The 27,462-nt window shown below is 49.8% G+C and overlaps 1 protein-coding gene and 2 pseudogenes across 1 annotated transcript; 1 reads left to right on the plus strand and 2 right to left on the minus strand.

Moving 5' to 3' along the window:
- Positions 1-3,995: 3,995 nt before the first annotated feature.
- On the plus strand, positions 3,996-4,870 carry LOC102906915 (small ribosomal subunit protein uS5-like; annotated as a pseudogene).
- Positions 4,871-6,981: 2,111 nt separating this feature from the next.
- Positions 6,982-7,143, minus strand: LOC102906607 (large ribosomal subunit protein eL39 pseudogene; annotated as a pseudogene).
- A 7,693-nt stretch (positions 7,144-14,836) lies between these two features.
- On the minus strand, positions 14,837-27,462 carry Il9r (interleukin 9 receptor). The gene is made up of 9 exons (XM_006978858.4): positions 26,934-27,462; positions 21,106-21,219; positions 20,671-20,782; positions 20,408-20,586; positions 19,774-19,919; positions 19,202-19,412; positions 18,636-18,741; positions 17,526-17,610; positions 14,837-16,788 (listed from the first exon to the last, which is right to left on the minus strand). The coding sequence occupies exons 1-9, from the start codon at positions 26,959-26,961 to the stop codon at positions 16,354-16,356; spliced, it is 1,416 nt and encodes a 471-aa protein (XP_006978920.2). The 5' UTR covers positions 26,962-27,462; the 3' UTR covers positions 14,837-16,353.

A 27,462-nucleotide genomic window follows, 5' to 3' on the forward strand; every position in this document is an offset into this window, starting at 1 on the left:
GTTTCTCCATGCAGTTTTGGTGCCTGTCCTGGATCTTGCTCTGTAGACCAGGCTGGCCTCAAACTCACAGAGATCTATCTGCCTGGCTCTGCCTCCCTGGTGCTGGCATTAAAGGTGTGCACCACCACCACCTGGCCAAATCTTTTTTTTTTTAAGATGTATTTATTGATTATGTATACAGTGTTCTGTCTACATGCCAGAAGAGGACACCGGATTGAATTATAGGTGGTTGTGAGCCACCATGTGGTTGCTGCAAATTGAACTCAGGACCTCTGGAGGAGCAGCCAGTGCTCTTAACCACTCATATATTGGATTATCTTAACCACTATATATTGGATTCTGACATGGATTGCAACTCCCAACTTTGTATACGTGTACATTAATATTCCATTTATTTTAACCTGTCACAGAAGGGCTGGATCCTCAAAACTTTATGCTAGTTATACTGAGATGATCAGTAGGACATCCCAGGCTCTTTTCCCACCACGGAAACCTGCATAATGAAAATACACAGGATGAATTTCATTTTTTAAAGTGCCAGAAAAATTGAGAGGGTGTAGATGAAATGCTGCAGGCAGTCACTGGCTGCTGAGGAAGGGACAAGCCCCGGGTAGGTTTCCCCGCCCTGAGCGGTCAGTCCTAAACGTATGTACACACCAGCAACATTAAATGTACTCGGTCACTAACCCTAGAGGGGGTTGTGGGTAAGCAAGGAGGTGAAGGAGGAAGGAGGGATGGAAGTGGTGTAAATACAGTGGACTCATATGTGAAATCCCCAAAAACGTAAATTTTAAAAACGAAATGAACAAGGCGAAGCACCCCAGAGCCAGGAAGGGCGTCGAAAGTTCCTTGCATTTGTGCACTAGTCTCCTCTTCTAGCGAGCAGACAGAGGCTCCACCTCGCAGCTCCTTCCTTGGAACAGAAATAGGGGTGTGACGTTCAGTCAATGCCCTGGACTTGGGGAGTGTGGGGAGACTTGTTTCTTTCTCTACACAATTGAGCCCCTGAAAGAGCTCAATTGGCGGCTTCAGGGCCAGGAGCTCAGATCTCTCCACAAGGCCCAGGAGGCTGCATTACCACAGTGGAACACTAGAGGGAGACAGAGCTCATGCGCTGAATATTTAAAAGGCTGAACCAGGAGAAATGTAAAGAAGACCCAAATTCACCAAGAATTTGTGGGTCCCTAGAATCTCTTGCATGATTTGTAAATGGCTTCCCTAGTGTAAAGGACAATAAAAACTGTTTGTTAAATCAGAGATGTCCAAATATCAACAAAAAGTTACTAGCCTTTAATTATATGCACATACACGCACACGACTTATCCTGAGCTGAACGGAAAAAAATAACCATCCAGAAACTTACCCCAAACACATTAATGTGACAAAACAGTTAAAATACCTAAACAAATAAAAAGAATCGCAATTGCCAACCAGGAACACCACTTTATATAACTGGAATAAGAAAGTTATCTATTGTGAGAGCCAAGAGCATCTAGGACTTACTTCTTACAAATGTTATTTAGGGTATTTAAATATCAGAATAACAAGTGTTTTGATTGATTACGTACACCAACATGATGTGGAGGTTTTTACATGTATGAGTGTTCTGCCTGCCTGTATGTCTGTGAACCACAGGTAACGCCTGGTGCCACAGAGATCAGAAGAGGGTGTCTGGTCCCCGAAACTGGAGTTATGGGCAGTTGTGAGCTGCTATGTGGGTGATAAGAACCAAACCTGGGTCCTCTGCCAGAGTAGCAAGCTCTTTTAACCACTGAGCCATATTTCCATTTTCATGATTTGATTTTTAGATATTGTCTACCTCCTAAAATGAGGGTTTTTGTTTGATTTCATTTTTAAAGTGATTTAAGTAGGAAAAAAATTAGTGTCTCAAAAAATTTTTGAAACACATTAAGTTATAGATTACCTGACAAAGAATTCAGAATAATCATTCTGAGATGCGCAATAAATTTTTAAAAAACATAATTATGTATCTAACAAAATCAAGAAGCCCATGCTGTTAATAAGAAATAGACGTTGGGCAGTAGTGATGCACACCTTTAAACCTGGCACTCAGGAGGCAGAGCAGGTAGATCGTGACGTTCAAGGCCAGCCTAGTCTACAGAGCAAGTTCTAGGACAGTCAGGGCTACACAGAAAAACCCTGTCTGGAAAAGAAAAAGAAAAAAAGGACAACATTACAAAGAGCCAAAATAACTACTGAACCGTAAATCCAGAACTGAACTGAGAAGTTCAGGCTCCGCAGCTGCCATCGTTGAAAGCGTCAAGGCAGAGAAGGAGATGGGAGCCTGGAAGCCCCTCAGTCCTGCCATGTCATCTGGAAGCAGAGAACTACAAAATTACGGGACTGTGTGCTGCTCACTTCAGCAGCACATTTGCTAAAACTGAAATGATGCAGAGAATTTACATGCACATTCGTGGAGCATGCTCTACTTTTGGAAAAGTCCATATGAAAGTCTACAATCTTGAAACTCAAGTAAAAGATGTGATTAGAGGAGACAGGAGAACCCGGGGACATGAAGGTATGTTGAGGGAGGATGCTTGGGGTTAAAGGTTTCAATAGGAAGGGGGCTGGAGGGATGGGAGTGGAGCGGGTAAGGATTGGGACACCAAAACTAAGGGTGTACAAAGAATCCTTATGGGAATCCACTAGTTTGTAAGCTAATTTTTTAAAAATATAGTATCAAAAATGAGTTCGAACACAGGTACCCTGCACTGAGCGGACAACAGGGCCCCCAGAAGACATGGGTTATTAAGTGAAAATCCATGTCGGACACAGGATACCTCCCTACCAATCCCAACCATTGGGCAGGGAGACCCCAGAAGCACTCAAAACAATAAACACTGTTGCCATTTCTCGTGGTTGCCCCCCCATAACTGAATGATGAGACCCTGTTGCTGAAGATACCATACACCTAGATTACAGGACACAGAAGTCAATATCAAACTGCTAGGTATGATATGCCATCGGGGCAATGGTGGCAAGATGGTTGGTTTCACTTAAGGCCTGCTTCACAGTAGGGATTTTTTTATGTCTGGTAATGCAAATCTCATCAAAAGCCTATGGCTGGGAAACCATGATTGCTGGGGGAACTTTCTGGTGGTGTTTCACTGAATGGTCACCCTGTCAAATTCCCTCGTAAATGTTTATGTGTGTACCCATATATTGCTGCTGTCAATCAAAGGAACGTCTTATTGCAGTGGGTAGGGGTAATGTAGAGACTTATAGCTAATCAGAGTGCCAAGAACAGTGGCTGTGAGTGTGAGTGCTATGCCAACCTCCCCTGAACCAAGCCTCGGGGGAGAAGGAGGGGCAGGGCAGAGTGTAGCAGCCAGATGAGGAGAGCTGCTAAACACCGCCTCTGGTCATGGCACGGCTGTTGTGCCAGCAGCCTGGCTGCCCCAAGGCTTTCTCAGAGGCCCTGATATAAGGACATGGAAACCAGAGTTCTGTGTCCTCTCCAAGGTCAACTTGGCAAGGTCCGGTGTGGGACTGAGGACAGGGTCTGAAGGAGTTAAGGTTTCAATTCGTGGAAACGTGATGTTCCCCCTGAAGAGACTAGAGTTATCAGTCCCAAGACTGCTGTGTGCTCAGTCTATGGCACACTTGAGAAACCCTGTGTCCCTTTCATGCAATGCTGCTTGATTGATCTGTGGACTTCATCCCATTGCAGGATAGCTTTCTGCTGACTCTGTCCCATTTCCCCCCTGCAAACCATGTACAAGATGCCGTACTTCTTAGTGCCCTGTTCTCGGGAGCAATCGGCTTGTGCAAGATCCTACACGTTCCTGTCCTGTTTCTCATCCCCTGGTCCTCTCTCCCTCTCTCAGGACCCTGTCACTGAAGGACCACCTGCTGGTGCTCCATGTCACCACTGCACACATCGACTCACAGCAGCCTTGCTCATCTGCACAAGGTCGTCACAGGGTCAAGGAAGTCAAAATTCCAGCGGGGGCTCCTTCTTCAGAAGACACCAAATGGCGGATGGCGCCTGTGCTTCAGGAGGGCCTGGAGGATGGGGGCACAGAATGAGGAGGCCATGGTGGCTCCCACAGAGGATTTGGTGGTAGTCTTAGGGGCTGTGGTCATGGTCAATGCTGGGGCTGCAGTTGAGGCCGCCGGGCTTCTGGAAGTAAAGCTGAGGACAAAGATGGATCCCCGTCACCAAGCTGGGGCACCTGGTGGAGGACATAAAAACCAAGTCCCTGGAGATCTACCCGTTCTCCCTCTCCATTAAGGAATCCAAGATCATTGACTTTTTCCTGGGTCCATCCCTAAAGGATGAGGTTCTAAAGATCATGCCAGTGCAGAAGCAGACTCGGGCTGGCCAGCGGACCAGGTTCAAGGCTTTTGTCACTATTGGGGACTACAGTGGTCATGTTGGTCTTGGTGTGAAGTGCTCCAAGAAAGTAGCCACTGCCATCCGAGGGGCCATCATCTTGGCCAAGCTGTCCATTGTCCCTGTGCGGGAGGCTACTGGGGGAACAAGATTGGCAAGCCCCACACTGTCCCGTGCAAAGTGACAGGCCGCTGTGGCTCTGTGTTGGTGCGTCTCATCCCTGCCCCCAGGGGCACTGGCATCGTCTCTGCTCCTGTGCCCAAGAAGGTGCTCATGATGCCCGGTACTGATGACTGCTACACGTCAGCCAGGGGCTGCACTGCCACCCTGGGCAACTTTGCCAAAGTCACCTTTGATGCCATCTCCAAGTCCTACAGCTACCTGACCCCCGACCTCTGGAAAGAAACCGTATTCACCAAGTCTCCTCATCAGGAATTCACTGACCACCTTGTGAAAATCCACACCAGAGTCTCTGCTCAGAGGACCCAGACTCCAGCTGTGGCCACCACATAAGGGTTTTTTGTTTGGTTGGTTGGTTGTTTTGTTTTGTTTTTTGTTTTTTTTTTTTTGGTTTTGTTTGGTTTTTTTGTTTGTTTGTTTGTTTGTTTGTTTAGTTTTTTTTTTCAAGACAGGGTTTCTCTATGTACCCTTGGCTGTCCTGAAACTCACTCAGTAGACCAGGCTGGCCTCGAACTCAGAGATCCACTTGCTACTGCCTCCCAAGTGCCACCACAGCCCGGCCACATAAGAGTTTTTATACAAGAAAAACAAAGTGAATTATGTCAACTTAAAAAAAAAAAAAATCCTACCAGCCGTGGTAGCCCATGCCTTTGTCTCAAAACAAAACAGCAACAACAACAAAAAAGCAAACAAACAAAAAAACCCAGTAGAGCTGCCTCTGAAGAGAAACATTGGAGGAGGAGTGGAATTGGGTGTGTGTGAGGGGAGGTGGAGAAAGGAATTGGGAAGAGGGGAGGGAGAGGAAACTTTGGTTGGGATATAAAAATGAAAAATAAACAAACAAAAATCCCAGCAGGGATGGAGGAGGAGGCCTGTATGGCAGCTGGTACTGTTGGGAAAGGGAGTCATTTCTTTGTGGATGTGGCTATGAGAGGTGGCCCGGGCCCCAGGCAGCGGCCACACACTTGTGTGCACAGTCAGCACTAAATGAACTCAGGGAGATATTAATAATCAATGCAAAACAGAGATGAAATTAGGAGGGGGCAGGTTGGGGGTCCCATGGGGACTTGCGGGGGTTAGTGGGGAGTTGATATAATCAAATACTTTGTCTATATGGATGAAATTTACACAGGATAAATAAAAATTGCTTAATTATATAAATTCCAGAAAGGAAGAGGAAAAGGGGGTCAGGAATTCTAGGAAAAAAAAAACAGTGGTTGAAACTTCCACAGATTTTAAGAACGGTGTAGACACATTGCAAAGCGTAGGGACCGCCAGTGAAATAAAGCCATGACGCACGGCGAACAAAGGGTCCACAGTCAGGAGGTCTCACGGCAAGTCCACGGGATGGAAATGTAACTAAGAGACGCATGTAAAGAGCAGAGAGAATGGTAACAAGCATCTGCTTAATACCACGGGCAGTGCAAACCAAGGCGCCCCACAGCTTCAAGTTCACAATACACTTTTATTTCCCTTTATCCTGGCCACTGGCGTCACAGCAGTGATGTGTCCTATGGTCCTATGTACAGTGACGTCACTGTGTGACAGCTGAGAACTTCGTCCTCTGGTTAAAGCGCTCTGTGTGTGTGTGTGTGTGTGTGTGTGTGTGTGTGTGTGTGTGTGTGTGTCTGTCTGTCTGTCTGTCTGTCTGTCTGTCTTCTCTCTCTGTCTGTCTGTCTGTCTGTCTTCTTCCTTCTTCTTCTTCTTCTTCTTCTTCTTCTTCTTCTTCTTCTTCTTCTTCTTCTTCTTCTTCTTCTTCTTTTCTCTCTCTCTCTCTCTCTCTCTCTCTCTCTCTCTCTCTCTCTCTCTCTCTCTCTCTGGCTTCCCTCTGAATTGTTTTCTCGCCGTCATAACGTGAGTACACCATTGTGTCTGATATGAAACCCATTGTTTAGCTCCTCTGCTCAGAGAACGAAGGATCTCCCTTCAGGGCTGAGGAACAGGCTCTGTGACTTGACTGTTCGAGATGGGCCGCCCTGCTGTGGGTTTTCATTTCAGTCTACCCCCGGATCACAAACATGTATTTCATTACTTCATTTTCAAGCAAAAATAATATTTTACCAAGTATATTAAAATTAGAAATTATACTTCCAAACAAATGATAGATAAAAAGAAAAAGATGGGAAAAAATTTCCCCTTAAACGTGTCTCAATAGTGTTATTTTTAAAACCCCACAAACAACATCATCTCAAAATATACTCATGAGTTTTGTGCAATTGGGCAAATTTCTCTTTCTTTCTTTCTTTCTTTCTTTCTTTCTTTCTTTCTTTCTTTCTTTCTTTCTTTCTTTCTTTTTTTTAAAGCAGTTTAAAAGGTTCTACATTTTATTACTGGACAAACCCTCCTCCAACTTAAACACGACCAAGTGTCCGGGTTAAAATGATAGGGTTGCTCGATGACCCACAATTCAATATAAAATCTCAGTTTTGCCATTGTGTGAATCCTTACAGACCCAGCTTTGTTCTCCTTTGTTCTCAGTGTCTTCTCTTGGAGTTGTACCTGATTTTGTTACCAGTTTTCATCCGAATCCACTGAGGAACAGGATGATTTGCTTTTGTTTCTTGGCCGGGGAATCACTTGATTCTGAAAGTCTTGTGAGAAGACATGGTGAGAAGTCAAGTCAGGGGCCCACTTGAGGAGGAGGGAAGGAGAAGAGGAGGGCAGATTTCTTGCAGTGTGTGGGTGTTTTTCCTCTCTGTGCGACTGTGCTCTATGAGCAGGCCTGGTGCCGGTGGAAACCAAAAGGAGGCTCAGGTCTCCTGGGACTGCAGTTCCAGACGGCTAGGAGCCACCGTGTGGGCGCCCGTGAGAAAAGCAGCAGCCAGCCCGTGCTCCTAACTGTGAGCCATCTCTCCAGTCCTCTTGTTAATGCGTGTGCGTGTGTGCGTGTGTGTGTGTGTGTGTGTGTGTGTGTGTGTCCATGGCCTGGGACACGTCAAGACCCTCTCCCTGACTGTGACTTGTGGAACCGTAGATATAATATGCCTCTGCCTCATTTCGCATCTGTCTTTAAATTAGCTACAGATAATTGATCTCCTTGAATTTCTTCAGATTTTAGTTTAGTTTTAGTTATGTGGGGAGGCGGGGAGTGTGGTTTGAATGAAAATGACCCACACAGACTCATACACGTGAGTGATTAGTCACCAGGGCATAGAACCGTTTGGGAAAATCTAGGAAGTGTGGCCTTGTTGGAGTAGGTGTGGCCTTGTTGAAGGAAGTGTGTCACTGAGGTTGGCTTTGAGGTTTCAAAAGTCCACGCCAAGACCAATGTCTCTTTCTGCCTGCTGCCTGCAGATCAGGATGTAAAGCTCTCAGCTACTGCTCCAGCACCATGCCTGTCTGCTTCCTGCCATGATGATCATGGACTAAACCTCTAAACCAGTGGTTCTCAACCTGTGGGTTGAGACCCCTTTGTGGGTCAAATGACTCTTTCGTGGGGGTCATCTAAGACTATCAGAAAACACAGGTATTTACATTATGAGTCACAACAATAGCAAAATTACAGCTATGAAGTAGCAATGAAAATAATTTTATGGTTGGGGGTCACCATAACATGAGGGACTGTATTCAAGGGTGGCAGCGTTAGGAAGGTTGAGAAGCACTGGTCTAAGCCAATGTAAGCAAGCCCCTAATTAAATGCTCTCCTTTGTAAGTGTTGCCTTGGTCTCTTCACAGCAATAGAACAGTAATTAAGACGGAAGTGGTCTGCACACGTGAGAGCAGACCCCACAGAGGCCAGAAGCATCAGATCTCTCTGGGGCAGGATACAGGAAGTTGTTAGCAGACGATGTGAGTGATAGGAATCAAACCTGTGTCCTCTGCAAGAACAGTAAGTTCTCTTAACTGCGGGACCATCTCGAAAGCCCAAGGCTCTTGCATTTTTATTTTCTCCATCTCATTTCCCATTTCTTCTCCATTACTTCTCACTGACACGTTGCCTGTACAATTAATTCCTGCTTGTTTCTATTTACTGTTTATTTCCTTGTTTAGAGTCTTCGTTTTGTTCAGTTTTCTGTGTTTCAGCTCCTTGAGCATCTTTCAAATGGTTATTTGTAATTCTTTAAGTAATCCATGAACCTTGGTGTCCTACTGACCGGTCTCTAGTGTTTCCTTGTCGCCGCCGCTGTTCCGTTCTATCGTGACTCTCGGCTTCTGTGGATGCTGTTACCTCCCATTAACATTTGCGCTTTTGAAAACCGATCAGCAGGACCTCCCATAAGGAAAGTTAAGGATAATAAGATGGAAATTTCTCAAAGCATTAAGAATGGAATGCCAGCCAGGCAGCGGTGGCGCACGCCTTTAATCCCAGCACTCGGGAGGCAGAGCCAGGCGGATCTCTGTGAGTTCGAGGCCAGCCTGGTCTACAAAGTGAGTTCCAGGAAAGGCGCAAAGCTACACAGAGAAACCCTGTCTCAAAAAAAAAAAAAAAAAATTACCAAAGCAATGGAGCTGTTGGCTCAGTGGTTGAGAGCACTTACTGCTCTTGCAGAGAACCCGGGTTATACTCCCAGCACCCAGACGGTCTGATTCCCTCTTCCCACCTCTGTAACACAGGACACACACATGCATATGGGGCATTTACCCACCACCCCCACAGTTCCCCAGAGTTTTCTTGAGTGCAATCAGCAGGAAATATTAGATAGAAGGATTTATAGCGGAGAATCTTGCGGAGATAAACAGAAAATAAAGGATAGCCTCGAGAGGGCCTCGAACCTATTCCAACGGGCCCTGACTGTCTCTGGCCCAGGGTTTTTATAGAGATGCCAAGGGGTGGAGCAAAAGACCTCCTCCCCCAGCACAGCCAAGTGCAGACCATCTCAGACACCTGCACTCAGGCCCATGGTCCTGATCATCCTCTATTCGGACCTGCTGGGAAAAGCCACGAGGAACCCGAGAACGGGCTCCCACACATGTACACACAAATTTTTTGAGACAGGGTTTCTTTGTGTAGCCTTAGCTGCCCTAGAACTCACTGTGTAGACCAGGATGCCCTCAAACTCACATATCTATGTGCCTCTACCTCCCGAGTGCTGGGATCAAAGGTGTGCATCACCACCACCTGGCTAGAAGAAACATTTTTAAGGGACGTGCTAACAGAGTGGACGCAGAGTGTTCTAAGCACCAGGTGTTAACTATATAAAGCAAGTGCTGAGTGGCTAGATTTAGCTTTTTAACCATTTATATACTCTAAATATGCTGCATATGGCAATTTTTCAACAAAATCAATATTTGTTTAACCTCGAAACAAGTTATTTGACCCCCCATTTCTCTGGGTTACCTTCATCCAACATTTATCTAATCTAGAGATTGTTGGAGCCTCTCAGATCTATTCTCAGGTCACCCATAATCTGCCAGTCATCTCTTCTTGCCTTGCGCTGGGGCAGACAGGGGCAGTCGCCCCACCCCCACCCCCACCCCAGAGAGCCACGGCTGTGTGTGAGTTCCTCCCCTTCCACTGCTCCTGAGGAAACGGGAAGCTCGGAGATTTCTCCTGGTGTACACAAGGCCGCACCTGTCCACGCCTACTGAGTGCGATGATCTGTGGCTTCAGTGTCTTTCAGTCCTGTCTCCTACTCATGCCCAAGACTTTTCTCAAGAACAGAGCACAGAACACCCCTTCCCGAGGTGGAAAGACCTGGAACAGTGTGGCCTTGACAGGTCACACTGAAGGTGAGCGTGATGGTCAAAACTCCCTTCGTGGTGGGCATAAGCAAGGCCCGGCTGCTAACCAGAGCCAAAGTGTCACTGCTAATAGAACCAACAACGGGAAATGTTAGAAAAAAAGCTCACATCTGGCCAGTTTAGCTTTGATGGGCCATGTTTGGAGAAGGAAATAACCACAGTGGCTTTTGCAACATACTCTTCCTCTAAAACGGAATTTCAGGAATCTATAACAGGACCCCAGTCCCTTTAGCTAATAATTTGAACAATGTGTCATTGGGATCAGATCACCTTCCACTCAAGCATTTCTGTAGACAAGAGATTCAGAAACAGGGGAGAGTTCTCAGCCTGCCGTCAGCACACCGGGTCTTTCCTGTGTCCAGATAAACAACCGTAATAAACATGGGACATTTGTTACACACCCATTATCAGTTCACCAAAACTCAGATGGAGGGGGTTAGAGAGATGGCTCAGAAGTTAAGAGCACTTGCTGCTCTTCCAGAAGACTGGGGTTTGATTCCCAGCACCCACATAGTTGTGGTGATATATTGTGAACCCCTAAAAACTTATCTGAGGATCAAAGGACAGAGCCAGGCACTAGATTAGACATAGAGGTCAGGCAGTGGTGGCACACACCCTTAATCCTAGCACTCAGGAGGCAGAGATCCGTCTGGATCTCTGTGAGTTCAAGGCCACACTGGGAACAGATCCAAGCATGGTGGCGCACACCTTTAATCCCAAGATTCATGTTACACATAATGGTTCACAACTGTCTGTAACTCCAGTTCCCGGGGACCTGACGCCCCCTTCTGGCCCCCTTAGGCACTACATGATCATGGTGCACAGACATACGTGCAGTCGGAACACCCACACACATAAAAACAAAAAATTAATAATGATGTGGATTCTCCAAGATATGGATACTCAGGAAATCCAATACACATGCAAAGAAAACAGGAAAGCTTTAATTAATGGATCTAATCTAAATAATTGCAAGAATATTTATATTGCAAAGGATACTTATCAATGTAACAGAATCTATAACAACTTTGACAACAGCCCAAATCCTACTAAATATCAGTACACTATTTTTCAAAGAAACTCTACAGAAAAAAATCTTTCATCAACCATCAAAACTTATTATTTTTTAATGTGCTCACACTCAGGGTCAGCCTTGCAAGAGGGTAGACTGGGACAAAGCTTTTGTTTCAAAGTTCAAACCTACTAAGAGTTCACGCTAGACAGAACCAGACAAATGCGAGGTATGTGGCCAAGTCCCTGACTGGTGTTCAGCGCTTACAAGACAGCAGAGAATCCACACACAGAGAAACCCTACAGAGGAAAAGAACGTGGCAAAGTCACTCGTCATGGCTCAACCCTTACTCAATATACACAGAGAAACCCTACAGAGGAAAAGAACGTGGCAAAGTCACTCGTCATGGCTCAACCCTTACTCAATATACACAGAGAATTAATATGGAGAGAAGCCGTACAGACGCAAAGGATGTGATAACCTTTTACCTGCTGGACAAGCCTTAGACAACAGAGTTCACATGGGAGAGAAACCCTATGAATGTAGTGAGTGTGCAAAGCGTTTGCTCACACTCATAACATCATAAACAACATAAAATCCATAGTGGAGAGAGACGCCACAGGTGTAAAACATGTGGAAAACCTTTAACCACAGTTCAAGCCTTAGAAAATACAAGAAAACTCACCTAGTGAGGAACCATACAAATTTAAAGAACTTGGCAATTTTTTTTATTTTTATGTTTTATTTTACTGTGTGTGGTGTGTGTGTGTATGTGTATGTATGTTTTGAGCACACTCCACATGTGTCTGGATGATGGATGAGGCCAGAAGAGGGAGACAGATGTCCTTGGGGCTTGAGTTACAGACAGTTGTGAGCTACCTGATGTGGGTGCTGGGAATCAAACCCAGGTCCTCTAGAAGAACAGCAACTGTTCTTAACCACTGAGCCATCTCTGCAGCCTATGGCAAAGGTTTTTAATATTGTTCATGCTTTATTAAACACCAAAGAGTCCACACAAGAGAGAGACTCCACAGATGTAAAGAATGTGAAAATCTAGACAGACAGTAGTGATGCAGGCCTTCAATCCCAGCACTTGGGAGACAGAGGCAGGTGGATGTCTGAGTTCGAGGCCAGCCTGGTCTACAGAGCAAGTTCCAGGACAGTCAAGGCTACACAGAGAAACCTTGTCTCAAAATGAGAGAATGTGAAAATCCTTTAGCTACTGTTCAGTCCTTAGCAAACATCGGAGTTCAGGCTGGAGGAAACCCCATAAGTGTTAGGAATGTGGCAAGTGTTCCAGTTTTACAGAACATCACAGGATTTGTACTGGAGAGGACCCTACAAACGGGAGGAGTGTGGCAACACCTTTAACAAAAGTGTAAACCTTCTGACATCGCAGTTCATTCGGAAAGAATTCTTATAGCTATACTGACTGTAAAGGCCTCTTTGGGACTGGAGAGATGACTCCTTGGTTTAGAGACACCAGCTGCTCTTCCAGAGGACCAGGATTTGATTCCCAGCACCCACATAGTGCCTCACCTTGGGAGACCTGATGCCCTCTTCTGGCCTCTGAGGGCACTGCACAAACATGGTTCACAGACATACATGCAGACAAAACATCCATTCACAAAATATTTTTTAATGAAAAAAATAAAAAGACTTTGGTTTCAAATGCACACATGAAAGAAAAGCAAATATATATTTATAAGACAAAATACTGCCGGGCGGTGGTGGCGCACGCCTTTAATCCCAGCACTTGGGAGGCAGAGGCAGGCGGATCTCTGTGAGTTCGAGGCCAGCCTGGGCTACCAAGTGAGTTCCAGGAAAGGCGCAAAGCTACACAAGAGAAACCCTGTCTCAAAAAAAAACCAAAAAAAAAAAAAAAAAAAAAAAAAAGACAAAATACTTATTCAAAGATGTAAGGAGTATGGCGAGCCTTTGCTCACACTTCAGACCCGAAGCTAATTGCTACTGGAGATGAAAAGCATACACGCAGGAATGTGGACACTTTGTTACAGTACTAACCTGCTAGATAAGCCTCACCTGCTGGATAAGCACTCTACCTGAGAGCCACATCCCCAGCCCAGAAAAACCTTTACCACTTAAACTTTTCCAGCTACCATGAGTTGCCATGGAAATAGATCATCACAGACATCAGACAATTATGCAGACGCTCACCTCTAAAATGACTGTGTTATGTATCTCAGGTTACTCGATATCCTCGCTCTTGGACCAGGGAGGAAAACACTCTCACATAGATCTTTATAACCAAACAAGAGCCATTCCTGAGAATTTGTCATCTCTATACGACAGAGACCACACAGTGGATTCTGAAATGCTTTATTCAGGTTATGTACATTTTCATTAAATAAGAACGAATCTTTCCTCTTTGGGGTTTTTTGTTTGGTTGGTTTGTCTTTGTTGTTGTTTGGTTTTTGTTTTTGTTCTGTTTTGGGAGTATCTTGTTTTTGTTGTTGTTTGGTTTGGGTTTTTTTTCTTTGGCTTTGTTTTTTGTTTATTTGTTTTTGTTTTTGTTTTGCTTTTTCAAGACAGGGTTTATTTGTGTAGCCCCAGCTGTCCTGGAACTCCAGGCCTTGAACTCAGAGATGCCCCTGCCCCTGCTTCCCAGGTGCTGGGATTAAGGTGTGCTCCCACTATGACTAGCAAAGTGACTCTTTCTAATGAGCTGTTACTTCTGTATTTTGAGTGGACTGCCGCAGATATTAAGCTTTTCCATCTTTCTTCAAGTTTCTAAGTAACAGATGCTAATCACACACTCAGGCAATGGTGTCATGGCTGCCTAGTAACCACTGCAGCGTTAGTTACTATACTTGGAAGTAATCGGTGACAATTACTTCCATCAACAGCATCCTACTTCTTTTTGTAAGAGCTGCGATGGTCATGGGAACGATGTTACAGGAATGTAATAAAAAGCCCCAGAGTCCAGAATCTTAAGCAGCCTTTTGTGAAATTAGTCCTTAATTGTTTTCACAGGTCATTCCATGACCTACAAAACACACAAACTTTAGTTCGAGGATAGCCTGATCTACAAAGTGAGTTCCAGGACAGCCAGAGCTATACAGGTAAACCCTGTCTCAAAAAACCAAAAAAATAAAAAGAAGAAAAGAATGGTAAAGACCAGAATAGTATTTATGTAGGTGTATATACTGTGTCTCTACAAAAAGGGTAATTATTGAAATGAAAGATACATTTAAAAATAAAATTTAAAAGATAAAATTTTAAATATCCTCTTTGAAATTTTTATTCCACTGAAGTACTTATTCTAAATAACCCGATCCTTGTTTTAACATCTCTGCATGCCAGCACAGATGAGGCGGGGAACCGAACTGGAGGGGATTCCAGCTTCTCTCAGTTCTGAGTAGAGGCCCTCATGCCATGCATGAGCCTGTGAGCCAACACTTTCTCTGGGGTCAGCGTTGTGAGCACTCCCGGAACACCAGCTCTGACCCTACAACACTGCCCCGAGCCCGCCCACTCCCCGAGCCCGCCCACTCCCCGTGCCCGCCCACTCCCCGCGCCCGCCCACCGCCCGCGCCCGCCCACTCCCCGCGCCCACCCACTCCCCGCGCCCACCCACTCCCCGTGCCCACCATGCAGGAGTTTGGCTATCCTTTGCACACTGTTCTGGCCTCAGACATCCTCTTCACAGTTCACACCATTGTTTCCATGCTTACCCTTTAAAAAAACCTCCAAGTATCAGGAGGACTCCTGACCGGTCAGTGCCTTCAGGCCCCAAATCTGTACAAACTTATCCACCCGCTCAGCCTAAGTTTCTGCCCACTGGATCACAATCTCTGCTTGCACGCAAGGGTCTGAGGCAGACTCTGCCAGCCACTGGGGTAGCATCTAGTCTCAGTATGGAAGAGGTTGTTCAGAAGGAAGAAAATGTGAAGCAAGACTTGAAACCAACCTTCCCCCCAAGAGGAGCATGGCCTTCTTGGCATCTCCATTCCAGGCCCCTGAACTTCAGAGAAAATGAATCTATAGTAGTAGCCACCCGGTCCCTGGCACTCTGTTAGGGCAGGCCTAGGAAAGTAGCAGTCAGATTCTGTCTACCCATCCTTCCCTCTGGACCGCCCCACAAGGCAGCGGGGTATCGGTGCCCCTCACAGGCCACAGCTGCTGAGGAACAGTCTCCATCGAGTGGCCCTGGCTTCAGTTTTCCTCCTAGGAACAGCAGAAGGCTGGGGGCAGGAGGGCGTGTGGCGGTTTGAATGAGAACGTCCCCATAGGCTCAGACATTTGAACACTTGGTCCTCATTTGGTGGCATGGTTTGGAGAGGTTGTGGAACCTTCAGGAGGTGGAGCCTTGCTTGGCGAATAAAAGGTCGCTTCCGCTCTGCTTCATGCTTTTGGTTAAGATGTGAGCTCTCGGCTCCCTGCTCCTGCCGCTGTGCCAGCCACTCGCCACCACTCACTGCCACGCCTCTGCACCGCGATGTATTCCCATCCCTCTGGAACCTCAAAATAAATTCTTTCTTCTGTAAGTCACTTTTGGCCGTGGTGGCTTACCACAGCAACAGAAAAGTAATTCATACAGATGGGTAAGGTTTCTTTGAACCATTCAGTGGGGCTCCATCCTGCTGACCTCAGAGATGGACAACCCCACTTCCTCAAAGCTCCGCCATTCTCCCCAACCCCAGCAGCCACCCACCGTCTGGAACAGTCAAAAACATCACTTTCAGTCTTAGTGGGGAAGGCACTTCAGGAAGGGACAGAAAAAGGACACACTTCACCTGTTCACGTTGTCTCAGCGGCGTCCCCTTGGCCCAGGCTAACCCTGTCACGCCCTCTTTTCAGGACCGGGACAAAGCCAGAAAGAGGGAGAGGGAAGCCTGATGCTGAGGTACTGAGTGTGGAGGCCTCCCCGCCACAGGGCCGAGCAGAGCGGTGAGGTACAGCCCTGCTGCTTTCATCTGTCACACAGCCTCTGACCAATGCACGGCTGGCTGCCTCCTCTCTGGAGTCCCACGCCCACCCGAGGGTCAGTCCCAGAATCTTTAGTTCACCTCCCAAAACAGAAATGGTGCATCCAGCTGAGGCTGAGTCTGGTGCCGTCCGAGGGGAAAGAGAGGAAAAGGCTCACATTCCTCGGTAGGTGTCAGGCCCTGCTGGACACAGGAAAGGCCACAGGCTGGGCCTGTGTGAGCCCAGGGCTCTGGGTGTGTTCTGGCAATGCTGAGGGGTGGCCCTCCTCACAACAGTCCAAGATGCAATAGTTGCTGCCTCCTCCGTCTGAGTCTAGAGGAGGGGGCCTGACAGAGCCCACAGGGGCCCAGACCTCCTGGGGCAGGTAGGCAGATGGCTGTCCTTCCAACTCCAGACACCCTGATGGCAGCACATGCTCTAAGCTTGGGGGCCCTGGGAAGCCAGGGCCTGTGCCTTCCCACTCCAGGCTGGAAAAGGGCGCAGGGCATGCTGGACTGTAGGTGAGCGTTGTGACGGCCTCCCAGATGCTGGACTCTGAGCCTCCTGATGGAGTGCTGACACCACTCTGTCTTGGTAGTGGTCCGGCTCTATGGGCCCCTGTCCAGGTCTGCATCAGAGCAGGGGGTAGGAGAAAGGCTCAGGCAGCATGTTCGGGACTCACTCGGGGAGCAGCCGCCTCCCCTTGCACAGCCCAGATCTTCTTCTCCAGGAAGCGCTACCAAGCACTCCCAGAGCCAAGCAGGGCCGGTGCCCAGCGCACTCTACCCTCCTCCCACGTGTGAAACGCTGAGTTGTTTTAGACCCCCCAGTGCCCCCCTCAGCTGAGGCCACGGGCTTATGGCAGCCTGAACCAGGAGCCAAAAGAATGGGAAAGATGTGACAGGCGCCAAAGACAAAGCAAAGTCATGCCAGAATGCTCTCCGGGGCCATCCAACAGAGGCAGATATGGGCACCCCCTAAATGCAGCGGCACACAAATCTAGAGACACAGTCTGGAGCCTCCGTGGAGCAACTGGAGGGATGGGCCTCCCAAAAAAATGCTGTCTCTCAGAGGGACTAGGAGCCTCCACAAAATGCCCCCCGTATCTATCTCACAGTCCATCACTGCTGTGCTCCGGAAAGCTGACCCGTATCATCATCCCATAAATGCAGCAAAATATGTGCCCATTAGAGATGGGGTACAAATGTAAGTCGACTATATATACAAAAGAGGCTCAGGGCATAGACAAGGCCCCCACGCTTGCTAATGCCCCCTAGTCTAAGGAGCCCAAACTCTGCTCCACAGGGCAGACTTCTAGGCCGTATCTGTCCCTGCAGTGCCTCCCTGACGCTCCCCTGCACACACCTGGAAGTCCCCGTTGTACACACTGTAGAGAGGATGGAAGAAGGCTGCCGGGGAGGGGACATTCTGGTAGATGATCCTCTTCACCCTGTGTGGAGACCCACAGAGGTTTCCTAGTGAGATCTGAGCTTGCCTTTCCCAGCAGGGCTGCACAGGGGAATGATTGGACCACGGGCGTTGTTACCAGGTGTGTGTGGAGGGGTCTGCACTTGGCTCTGCGGTATGCTTTGATCTAACGAGGGGGAGGTCTTTTGCCACGCCCCTTGGCATTCTTATAAAAGGCCCTTTTGAAGAGCCAGACGGGGTCGGTGGATTTTGATCCAGGCCCTCCCAAAACTATCCTGTGTTTCTGTCTCCTCTCTGCTATCTTTCTATCTGAAAGTTTCTTATTCCTCTCTCCTCCTCATAGGAACCCTTTTAAAAGGCGGGAGCTGGCCTCCCACAGATGGTGTCCTGAACAGGGACTTAAGTTCAGGGACCCCCACAACCCTGAAGCCAAAATAGAAAAGTCAGGACCAAAGGGACCCAGATAGAAGCCTTTCCCAACGTGACACCCCAGAAAGCTTAAGGTCACTGCCAAGACTGGAACTCCTTTCTCCCTACAGATGCCAGCCCCTACATCCAACCTGGCCTCAAAGAGCTACAAGGCACAGCAGCACATGCCTATCATTTCATCCTAGCCTCCATAAATAAATAAAACCTCTGGACAAATCCCAGAACAGGAGCCCATGTGGATCACTGCAGCCTCTCTGGTTAACGCCCATATTTACACCATGGCCTGTGTCCTTTGCAGACTGATCTCCAATGGTGGGTTCAGGGCCTGGAAGCAACCAGCTGTGCCCTCTCAGATGAAGCTAATAGCTCCAGGAATAACATCTGTGCCATCAACAGGCAGCTGTGGTTCCCCAGTCTCACACACACACATGTATTAAAACCCGTGTACCCCAGCACACTTACATGCATGTCCACAATTCTCATTCTCTCTTTCTCTCTCTCTCTCTCTCTCTCTCTCTCTCTCTCTCTCTCTCTCTCTCTCTCTCTCTCACACACACACACACACACACACACACACACACACACTCAAACTCATATCCACATGCATGGCCTACCTACCTGGGTGACAGCTTGAACAGAAGGTGGATAAGGCCGGTCAGCAGAAGAAAGATGGACACAGTGACCAGGATGCTATTCGACCACGGCCAGGACGGGAGCAGGAGACCTAGGGGCAGAAAGAGTCCATGGCTGTCAGCAGCCTCAGTGCCAGGATGTTCCCCTCAGTCCACATGGGGGGAAAAAAATGTGACCATTAGTTCTCTGAGTCAAGCAGAAGGGGTCTACGATGGACCTTGGGGTTTGTGTCACACCTCTGATGTTCCTGGGGTGATCTCATCTGCACCCCTCCCTTCCCATCTGCCATATGGTTGATGGTCATCACCGCACATAGTCAGCCCAACACTCGCAAAGGAAACCCAGGTCTTGTCCAGCCTCAGACAGAAGTATCAGCCAGTGTGCAGTCCTAAACACCCTTGCTCCTAACGGTGGCCACTAGCTATGAAGCCTCACACATCTCAGAAACAAGGGGAAGGCTGTAGGTTGATAAAATGGAGGAGAGGCAGAAGGACCCAAGGAACAGAGACTCGGCCCCGGCCGTGACAAGGCAGCCACCACACAGCACCTACCCTGTCTCCATCTCCGGGGAGAAGGGAAGGACACTGGCTGGCTCCACTCACTCCAGTGGCTCTTATGATACTCCCCTTCTACCGTGTCCCCATCCTCCAACAAAGTCATCTGGACACGCAGTCTGGCCTCGTAGATGGAACCAGGATTCAGTTCGACGGCTTCAAGGCTGAGCCAGGTCACTCCAACAATACGGTCCTTGTGCCGGGCCTCCTGCAGAGTTGGGGGCATTTGACTGAGCGCAGGGTCCCAAAGAATGGACACACATGTACCAACAAGCCCGCCTGCACATATTTAGACACATCTATGGGTACACACTCACCACATTTGTGCACTCTATCCAGTATGCATTCACCCGTATAAGCTTAGAGCAAAGACACACTCACACACATACAAACACACATGTACAAACATGCACACTCACACACTATGTTCATAGACACACACACACACAAGCATAGGCTTGTATGTAGACAGCACACACGTGCACATCTAACTCTGACTCCATCGGTTCTCACCCCTGACTCTAGCCAGTCCCAGGAGAGAAGACCTCAGGGAGCTACCACCCTGTTACCTCCCAGGCCTCTTCCTGCTTCTTGAAGGCCAGCTCATAGCTGAGGAGTGTGCTCCAGGGCTCCAGAGCAAAATCTATGCTCCAGGTCAGGACACAGCGCTCGGAGCTGACATTGCTCTGCAGATCCGAGGGAGGGTCCAGTTTAACTGAAACAAGAAGGGTCCAGTGAGGCTGCGGCTACCATTGGGTCCCTCAGCATGGCCAGAACTGGGACCAAGAACATCGCCAAGAAGTCATGGTCAGGGCTCCTTCAGGCCAGGGACCTCATTCGAAGACTAATTCAGGAAAGCCCCTTGGGGAAAGGCAGTCAATGACTTCCTTAAGTCCTGGCAGCAAGGTGATTTCCTTCACAATTGGCTGCTGGAAGTTCTTCCCGGTGCCCTCCCGGAGTAATTCCTGCTCTGACCGAAGTGCATTTCCAGTAGCTCGGACTGTAGTGTCTAGCCCCACCTGGCCATGTCTTTTCATGTCTTTGCCGGAACCCTGGCCCTGCGGCAGCCATTACGCCCCCTCTCCAGGGTCCGATCTGCTTCATGTCCTGCTTGGCAAGGATCCTCAGGCAGAGCCGAAGGCTCAAGGCCACAACCTCAGAGCCACGCAGCAAGGCCACTGCTGGCAGGGCTGTCCCACTCACCATGTCTCTGCGGCAGGAACTGTGAGTCCACCAGGCTGACCTGCTCCTGCCCCAGGACACACCGGTGCAGAGTGATGGTGAAGTTATCGGTCGGCACCAACACCTCCTCCGGAGGCAGCGTGAGGGTACACACGCTGTCCCAGAAGGTGCACCTGTGCCTGATGTCTGTCATCTGGTTACTGGAAAGGCCGAGGGTTAGCATGGGTGCTGCCACCACGGGGACCCTGTACCCTCCCCCAAGCAGCCTGGCCCTCCATCCTCACCTGGTAAAGAGGAGCCAGGCCCTGGGTTCCAGGCCCAGCTCTGGAGTCGACCAGGAGCAGTCAATCCTGAAAATACTGTTGCTGAGGCAGGTGAATGTCCCAGCCTGCGTCCCTGGGGATGGGGATGGTGGGAGCACACAGTAGGGCCTCGAGGCAGAGCTGAGGTAGGTGGGGGGGATCTGACCAGACAGACTCCAGAGAAAGTCCCCAGAGAATGTGTCGGGGCAGAATAAGAGGCTTGGGAATGGCTGGGTTTTGACCATGGTACCAGGACCAGTCAGACCTCAGAGCTTTGTGGGGTGGGAGATAGTGGACACCAGAGGACAGGTTCCAGCAATGTTTGGGTCCGTGCTTTTCTCTGGGTTATCACAGATGACAGCTTGTCCCTAACTCTCTATCCGGCCACCTCAGGGAGATATGGTGCCCAACGCTCACCTGCTCCGGGCTCTGGGACGGAGGCTCCCCAGCAGACACAAGAGTTGACGCAGGTGTAGACCAGGAACCAGGAGCCCAGGACCTGTTTCCCTGCCATCCTCTCCGAGGGCCAACCTGCAAAAGACTCAACTGTAGGGCCCGTGCTAGGCACCCCATGGGAGGCGTCCCCTGTGGGAGGTGTCCCTGTGGGAGGCACCCCTGTGCTAGGCACCCCTGTGGAAGGCGCCCCCTGTGGGAGGCACCCCTGTGCTAGGCACCCCTGTGGGAGGTGTCCCTGTAGGAGACACCCCATGGGAGGTGTCCCTGTGCTAGGCACCCCTGTGGGAAGCGTCCTGTGCTAGGCACCCCTGTGGGAGGCATCCCCTGTGTTAGGCACCCCTGTGGGAGGCGTCCCCTGTGGGAGGCACCCCCTGTGCTAGGCACCCAGTAGGAGGCCTGCTTCCCACAGCAGATGCCGTTACCATGTGCTGTGGACAGGACTGGGCACAGCTCGCCAGCTTCACCGATTAACTGAAGCTTAGGAAAGCCACTTGACCCCACCGAGGACTGGTGCCTTCAGCACTGAGCTGCTCCCTCAGACTCAGATCTCCTGGATCCTAGGCTCTGACAGCAGCATGTCCACACTTACCTGCCGTCCCTCTCAGCCTGGTGCCCTAGGCTCAGCAATACCTGCACTTTCTGCCTTGGATGTTTGTTTGTTTGTTTGTTTGTTTGTTTGTTTGTTTGTTTTGAGGTGAGGTCTCTCTATGTAGCCCTGGCTGTCCTGGAACTCACTCTGTAGACAGGCTGGCCTCGAACTCACAGAGATCCTCCAGCCTCTGCCTCTTGAGCGCTGGGATGCTGGTATTAAAGGCATGCACCACTATGCCCAGCTTTGCCTAGGTTCTCACAACTGTCCATTCGCAATGCGGAAGTGGAGCCACATAGAGGACCAGGGCTCTTCTCGGGGTCACAGGACAAGTCTCTGTGCAGTGACTTATTTGTTACTCCAGAAATAGACTTCTCCCAGAGTTCTGCCCTGGGAACACAGGGAAGATAACAGATGTCTAGGTAACAGACAGCTCTCTCCAAACTGTATGTCATGTGGTGTTCTCAGCCGTCCCACAAAGGGAAGCCCCTGAGAAGAGCAAGACCTGGGGCCCTGGGATCCCCAAGGAGCCAGAAGTGGATGGAGACCAGAAGCTACCTCTCAGAAAGTGCCTGACTTCCTGAGAGGAGGGATGAGACCCTACTGAGGCCCTGTCACCATTTACATCTACAGATGGCTCACTGATAGCCCCTGAGCAGGAAGCAGGGCCACCCTGGTTACACAAGCCTGATGAGTGATAAGGAAGAAGGAAGCACACAAGCTCAGAGCCCACGGTCCTGGCCTTCAGGAGTCTGCATCACCTCAGCAGGCAGCACCCTGACCCACCCACCCAGTAGCCCGTCTGCACAACCCCAAGACAGACTTCTCCAACCCACCACCCAGCAGTCTGCCCGTCCGTCTGTACCTCTAGACAAACTCACTAAGGCTTTGTCCTCCTCTGGGATGGAGCCTGCAACCTGGGTCACCAAAGACATGAGAACTAAGCTCCCCGGAAAGTGTGTGTCACCTCTCGTGGTGATCACTGGCAAAGTGGGGACGAGACACATATTCTCTCTCTCTCTCTCTCTCTCTCTCTCTCTCTCTCTCTCTCTCTCTCTCTCTCTTTCGAGACAGGGTTTCTCTGTGTAGCTTTGGGCCTTTCCTGGACCTCACTCTGTAGCCCAGGCTGGACACATATTCTCAAATGCTCCGAGGGTCTATGAGAGCAGGATCCTAGACTCACAGAACCTGGGGGAGGATCAGCGCTGCCACAACTCCCAGCTGAGAACTGACACAGACCTCAGGGACAACTTGCCACCCCTGGAGAGGATCACCCATTGCAGCCTCGGGTTGACCCGTGAGCAGATGACTTGGGAGGAAGGAGGAGAGTGACTTCCAGCCCAGCGTACCCCGTTCCTAGCCAGGGACAGAGGCAGGTGCACCAGGGTTGGAAATGGCCCGGTGCAGATGTGTGGGTGGGGAACATTTCCTCTGCACAGGGAACCTCCATGTGTACTGGGCGACTTGGGGAGGGTGGGGTCACTACCCTTCTAATGATGGAAGATCAGGGACTAACCTAGCATGTGACTCTTGGACCCCTGTTTTAGGAAGGGGTCCCACAAACTGCCACACCATCCATGAACTTTCTGAGTGCAATGTGTGGGTCCTGGGGCTTGACCTCACCAACGAGGCCAAAGTCTTGGACATCACAAACCTCTCTGTCCCCGCAGCGCTACCAGTACATGTTGGAACACATCACTGGCAGGGCTCCCTTCCTCGACAGAGAGACCGTGGGCCAGGTGCTTAGGACAGAGGGAGGCAACTGAACTCTCACTGATCCCTGAAAAGGAGCTGGGCTCAGATCAAAAATGTCTGACCACAACCCATACACACCAGGCTACAGGACCTGTGAGAACCTGGAGAAACCAACACCCACCATCTTGGAATGGATGCTCCCGGGCATACGGTCCTGCTGTGGAGGCCCCACCACTGCCCAGCACAGCCCTTCACATCAGGTGTGAGGATATAGCCCTAGCCTCCCAGCCTCTCAAAAAAATGATAATACTAATACCAATAACAGCAACAACAATACAGTTGTGGTCAAGGGTCAAGAAAAGGGCTCGCTAAATACTCTATAAGGAGCCACAGCTAAGCCCTGCTCTGTGTGCGTGTGCGTGTGCATGTGCATGTGTGTGTGCGTGTGTGTGTGTCTGCATGCACAAGGTACTTTTTTAATAATTTACTTATTTTTATTTTATGTGCCTTGGTGTTTTGCCATGGGTTTCGGGTCCACAGGAGCTGCAGTTACAGACAGTTGTGAGCTGCCATGAGGGTGCTGGGAATTGAACCTGGGTCCTCAGGAAAAGTAGTCAGTGCTTTTAACTGCTGAGCCATCTCTTCGGCCCCCCACAAGGAACTTTGATAGGTCTACCATTGAGCTGCATTCCAGGTCCTCTTTTTCACTTTTTATTTTGAGGCAGGGTTTATCCTGGTTAATTCTATGTCAACTTGACACAAGCTAGAGTCATTAGACTGGATTAAAGCCCCACCTCTTCTATGTTCTGAGATTCAAGTCTGACCCTGTTGGCCTACCTGCCCTGATTTTCTGGGCCACTACAATGGATAGGTTGTCCTAAAAACTGGCCTCTGCCTTTGACACAGAAGAAGATCTCCGTACAGGATTTGCCCTCCACCCTCCCTGACCAGAGTTGGCTACCAGCATGGGAGCTGGCCAGTGGCACAGGGCTACTCAGTGCTGTGTGGCACATGCCACAAGCCAGCTTCCCTTCAAGTGCGTTTTTCCCTCTACCTATTGCTGCACAGAACCATATAGCTATATAAATATAGGTATATAGGGACTGGAGAGATGGCTCAGCGGTTAAGGACACTGGCTGCTCTTCCAAAGACCCAGGTTCAGTTCCTGCACCGACATGGCAGCTCACAGCTGTCAATAACTCCAATTCTAGGGGATCTGACACCCTCACACAGACATGCATCCATGCAGGCAAAACACCAAAGGTTGAGGCAGGATGATTATCTTGAATCCTGTTCAACCTGGGAGACATAGTGAGTTCCAGATCAGCTAGGCAGGGTTACAGAGCAAGACCCTGTCTCAAAAAAAAAAAATGATACTAATCACAACAATACAGTTGTGGTCAAGAACAGAGCTAAGTAAGTACTCTACAAGAAGCCACAGCCAAGCCCTGCTCTGTGTGTGTGTGTGTGTGTGTGTGTGTGTGTGTGTGTGTACATGCACTCATGAGGTACTACAATACTCTACCACTAAACTGCATTCCAGGTTATATTTCCCCTCGAGACAGGGTTTCTCTGTGTAACAGCTCTGACTGTCCTAGAACTCACTTTTTAAAACAGACTGGCCTTGAAATTCACAGAGATCCGCCTGTCTCTATCTCCTGAGTGCTGGGATTAAAGGCGTGCACCACCGCCGCCATCAGCAAGTGCCCTAGACCTCTAAACCATCCCTCCGTCTCTTCTTTTCTTTTCTCTGTACTGGCTATTGAACCCAGGGCCTTGTGCACGCTAGGCATGCACCTACCAGCTGAGTTATCTCCCCAGGCCCTGCTCTCTGTCTTAACCAGGGGCGGGGGAACTCCCCATTCTCCTGCCCACGCACAAAGCCCACAGAAATGGAGGCGAATGGAAGGAGGCTGCTCTTTAGGTGAACCTTGTCCAGCAGTGTCTTCTCTCTGGAGGGGGACACCCCCCTCTCTCCATCAGCAGCAGGAGCCTGTGGCATATGGAAGCTGTGCCAGGAAATGGGGCTGGGGTGGGCCCAGGATCCAGCTTCCCCTTGGGAACTGCCCCCCTGGGGTGTAAGGACCTTCTCTGTCACAGGGGGCATCCTGCCATGCACAGGGCGTGTGAGGACACTGATGATGCTGGCGGGGATGGTCAGAACTGGAAGGACGGCGCCAGCAGACCAAGTGGGTGAGGACCAAGTGACAGACCGGAAGGAGTCGAGATGAGGGGCCAAGAAGGAAGCCCCCCAGAAGCACCCTCCCACATACTTCCGGCAGGAAGGACAGCTAATGGAGCAGATATCCACGGCACACTTGGCTGGACTCAGACAAGGCCGGCTCCAGAAGTGGTGGGTGTACCAGGGGAGAAAAGAAGGGTGGCAGCTCTGAATAGCACCGGGAAGCTGGTGGGGAGGTGCCCAGGGAGCTTCTCCTGGCATTCTTACTCCGTCCCTCCAACTGGCTTCTTTGCATCCTAGAGTGCTTGCCCACCTTCCAGCCTAGCTTCCTTGCCTGATGGGATAACTGTGCCCAGGCTCGGCTAGCTGTGTCTCTCAGCACCTGAACAAGAGGTCCCGGCCAAGGCAGGGCTCAAGCAGATGTACTGACACTGTGCACTTGAAGGGTGGGTGGGTGGGAGGAAATGGTGCCCGGCTACTCCCACTGCCTTCGTGAGGAAGTGCCTCCTATGCCCTGCACTGGCAGGGGCCTCCCCGAAGCCACCTGCAAGCGAGGCTGATTAAACCAGATGGGCGAGGTCCTGATAATGCACGCCTCTTGCACCAGCCCAACTCCTGCACAAAAATGCCCTCCCAGGCCCTCCCAAAGCCACCCTGCCCCTGGGGGTATCCAGGACTTTTCACCATCGTGGGAGTCATAGGTTATAGTTTACTCCTAGGAGGCCGAGCCAAGAGCATCAGCGTCCTGGGAAGATCAAGTTAGGGAAGAAAGGGGGAGTCCCAGAAAAACAGCCTCCTGAAGCCCAGTAACCCGGAAACAGAATGCTGCTCACCCACACACCACACGCCCTCCTCCTCTCCCCACCCCAACCCCACCGAGCTAACCTGGAATCCCACCCACATGCACTGCCCCCATAGCCTCCTCTACCATGAAGCTTTCCAAAGATCTGGGGGTTTAGAGGGACTTTACCAACCCTGGGCCTACGCTGTTAGGTTTTGTTGCCCCCAAAAGTCAGCTCAATCAGAGAAGCAAACCTTTTTCCACAATCAGCAATGGTCCTGACAAGCTTGCTCCTTCGCTCTGTCGCTTCAGGGCATGGACACACTGCCCTCACCCTCACCCCCACCCCAGCCCTGAATACCGCACAGTCTGCCATTTCATAATTATCTCTGCAAAGATGCCACCTCTGGGAGACGGTCGAGACCAGCGCACTAGGCAACGTCGCAGGAGGTTGTCACCCACGTCACCGGGGTCACAGTACCTCTCTGCCTCCTGAAGCTCACATTAATCTGAGAAGAGGGGAGCCCTAAACACAGACTCACCTTCTGAGGTGCATCTTCTCAGGGCCATAGAGAGTCGCAGGCAACCCCAGCCAGGAGGCGACTTTCCTGCCAACTCTCCTCGCGTGAACTGCAAAGCCCCTTACCTGATCCAGGAGATAAGTCTCAGCAGGCGGACACGGGCCACCCACATCTGAAACCACAAGCACATCACAGAGCTGCTGTCCTCCATGGAGCTGAGAGGTGCCTGTCACCGCCTGCTGCAAGCCAGAGAATGGGATAAGACAGAGGAGGGATAAGACTTCACTCCATGACACCGAGCATCACCAGACAGGGACAGTGGACATTTGTCTAACAACTGACCGAGTGTGCACTGTCCTCCCAGGAACCCCACAAGAGCACACGGGCAGCAAGGACATGGTACAGAGCAGGCTTGAGCAGAAGCCCTTCTAGGTTTTTCCCCTTCGAGGTTTTTTGAGACAGCACTGACAGCAAGTATGAGTGCTAAATGTAAGTAAAAACTCAGTCAAGAGAAACAAACAAGACGGACGGTTGGTGGGGCACGCCTTTA

This window comes from Peromyscus maniculatus, chromosome 8 (assembly GCF_049852395.1).
Source record: "Peromyscus maniculatus bairdii isolate BWxNUB_F1_BW_parent chromosome 8, HU_Pman_BW_mat_3.1, whole genome shotgun sequence".
Lineage (NCBI taxonomy): Eukaryota > Metazoa > Chordata > Mammalia > Rodentia > Cricetidae > Peromyscus > Peromyscus maniculatus.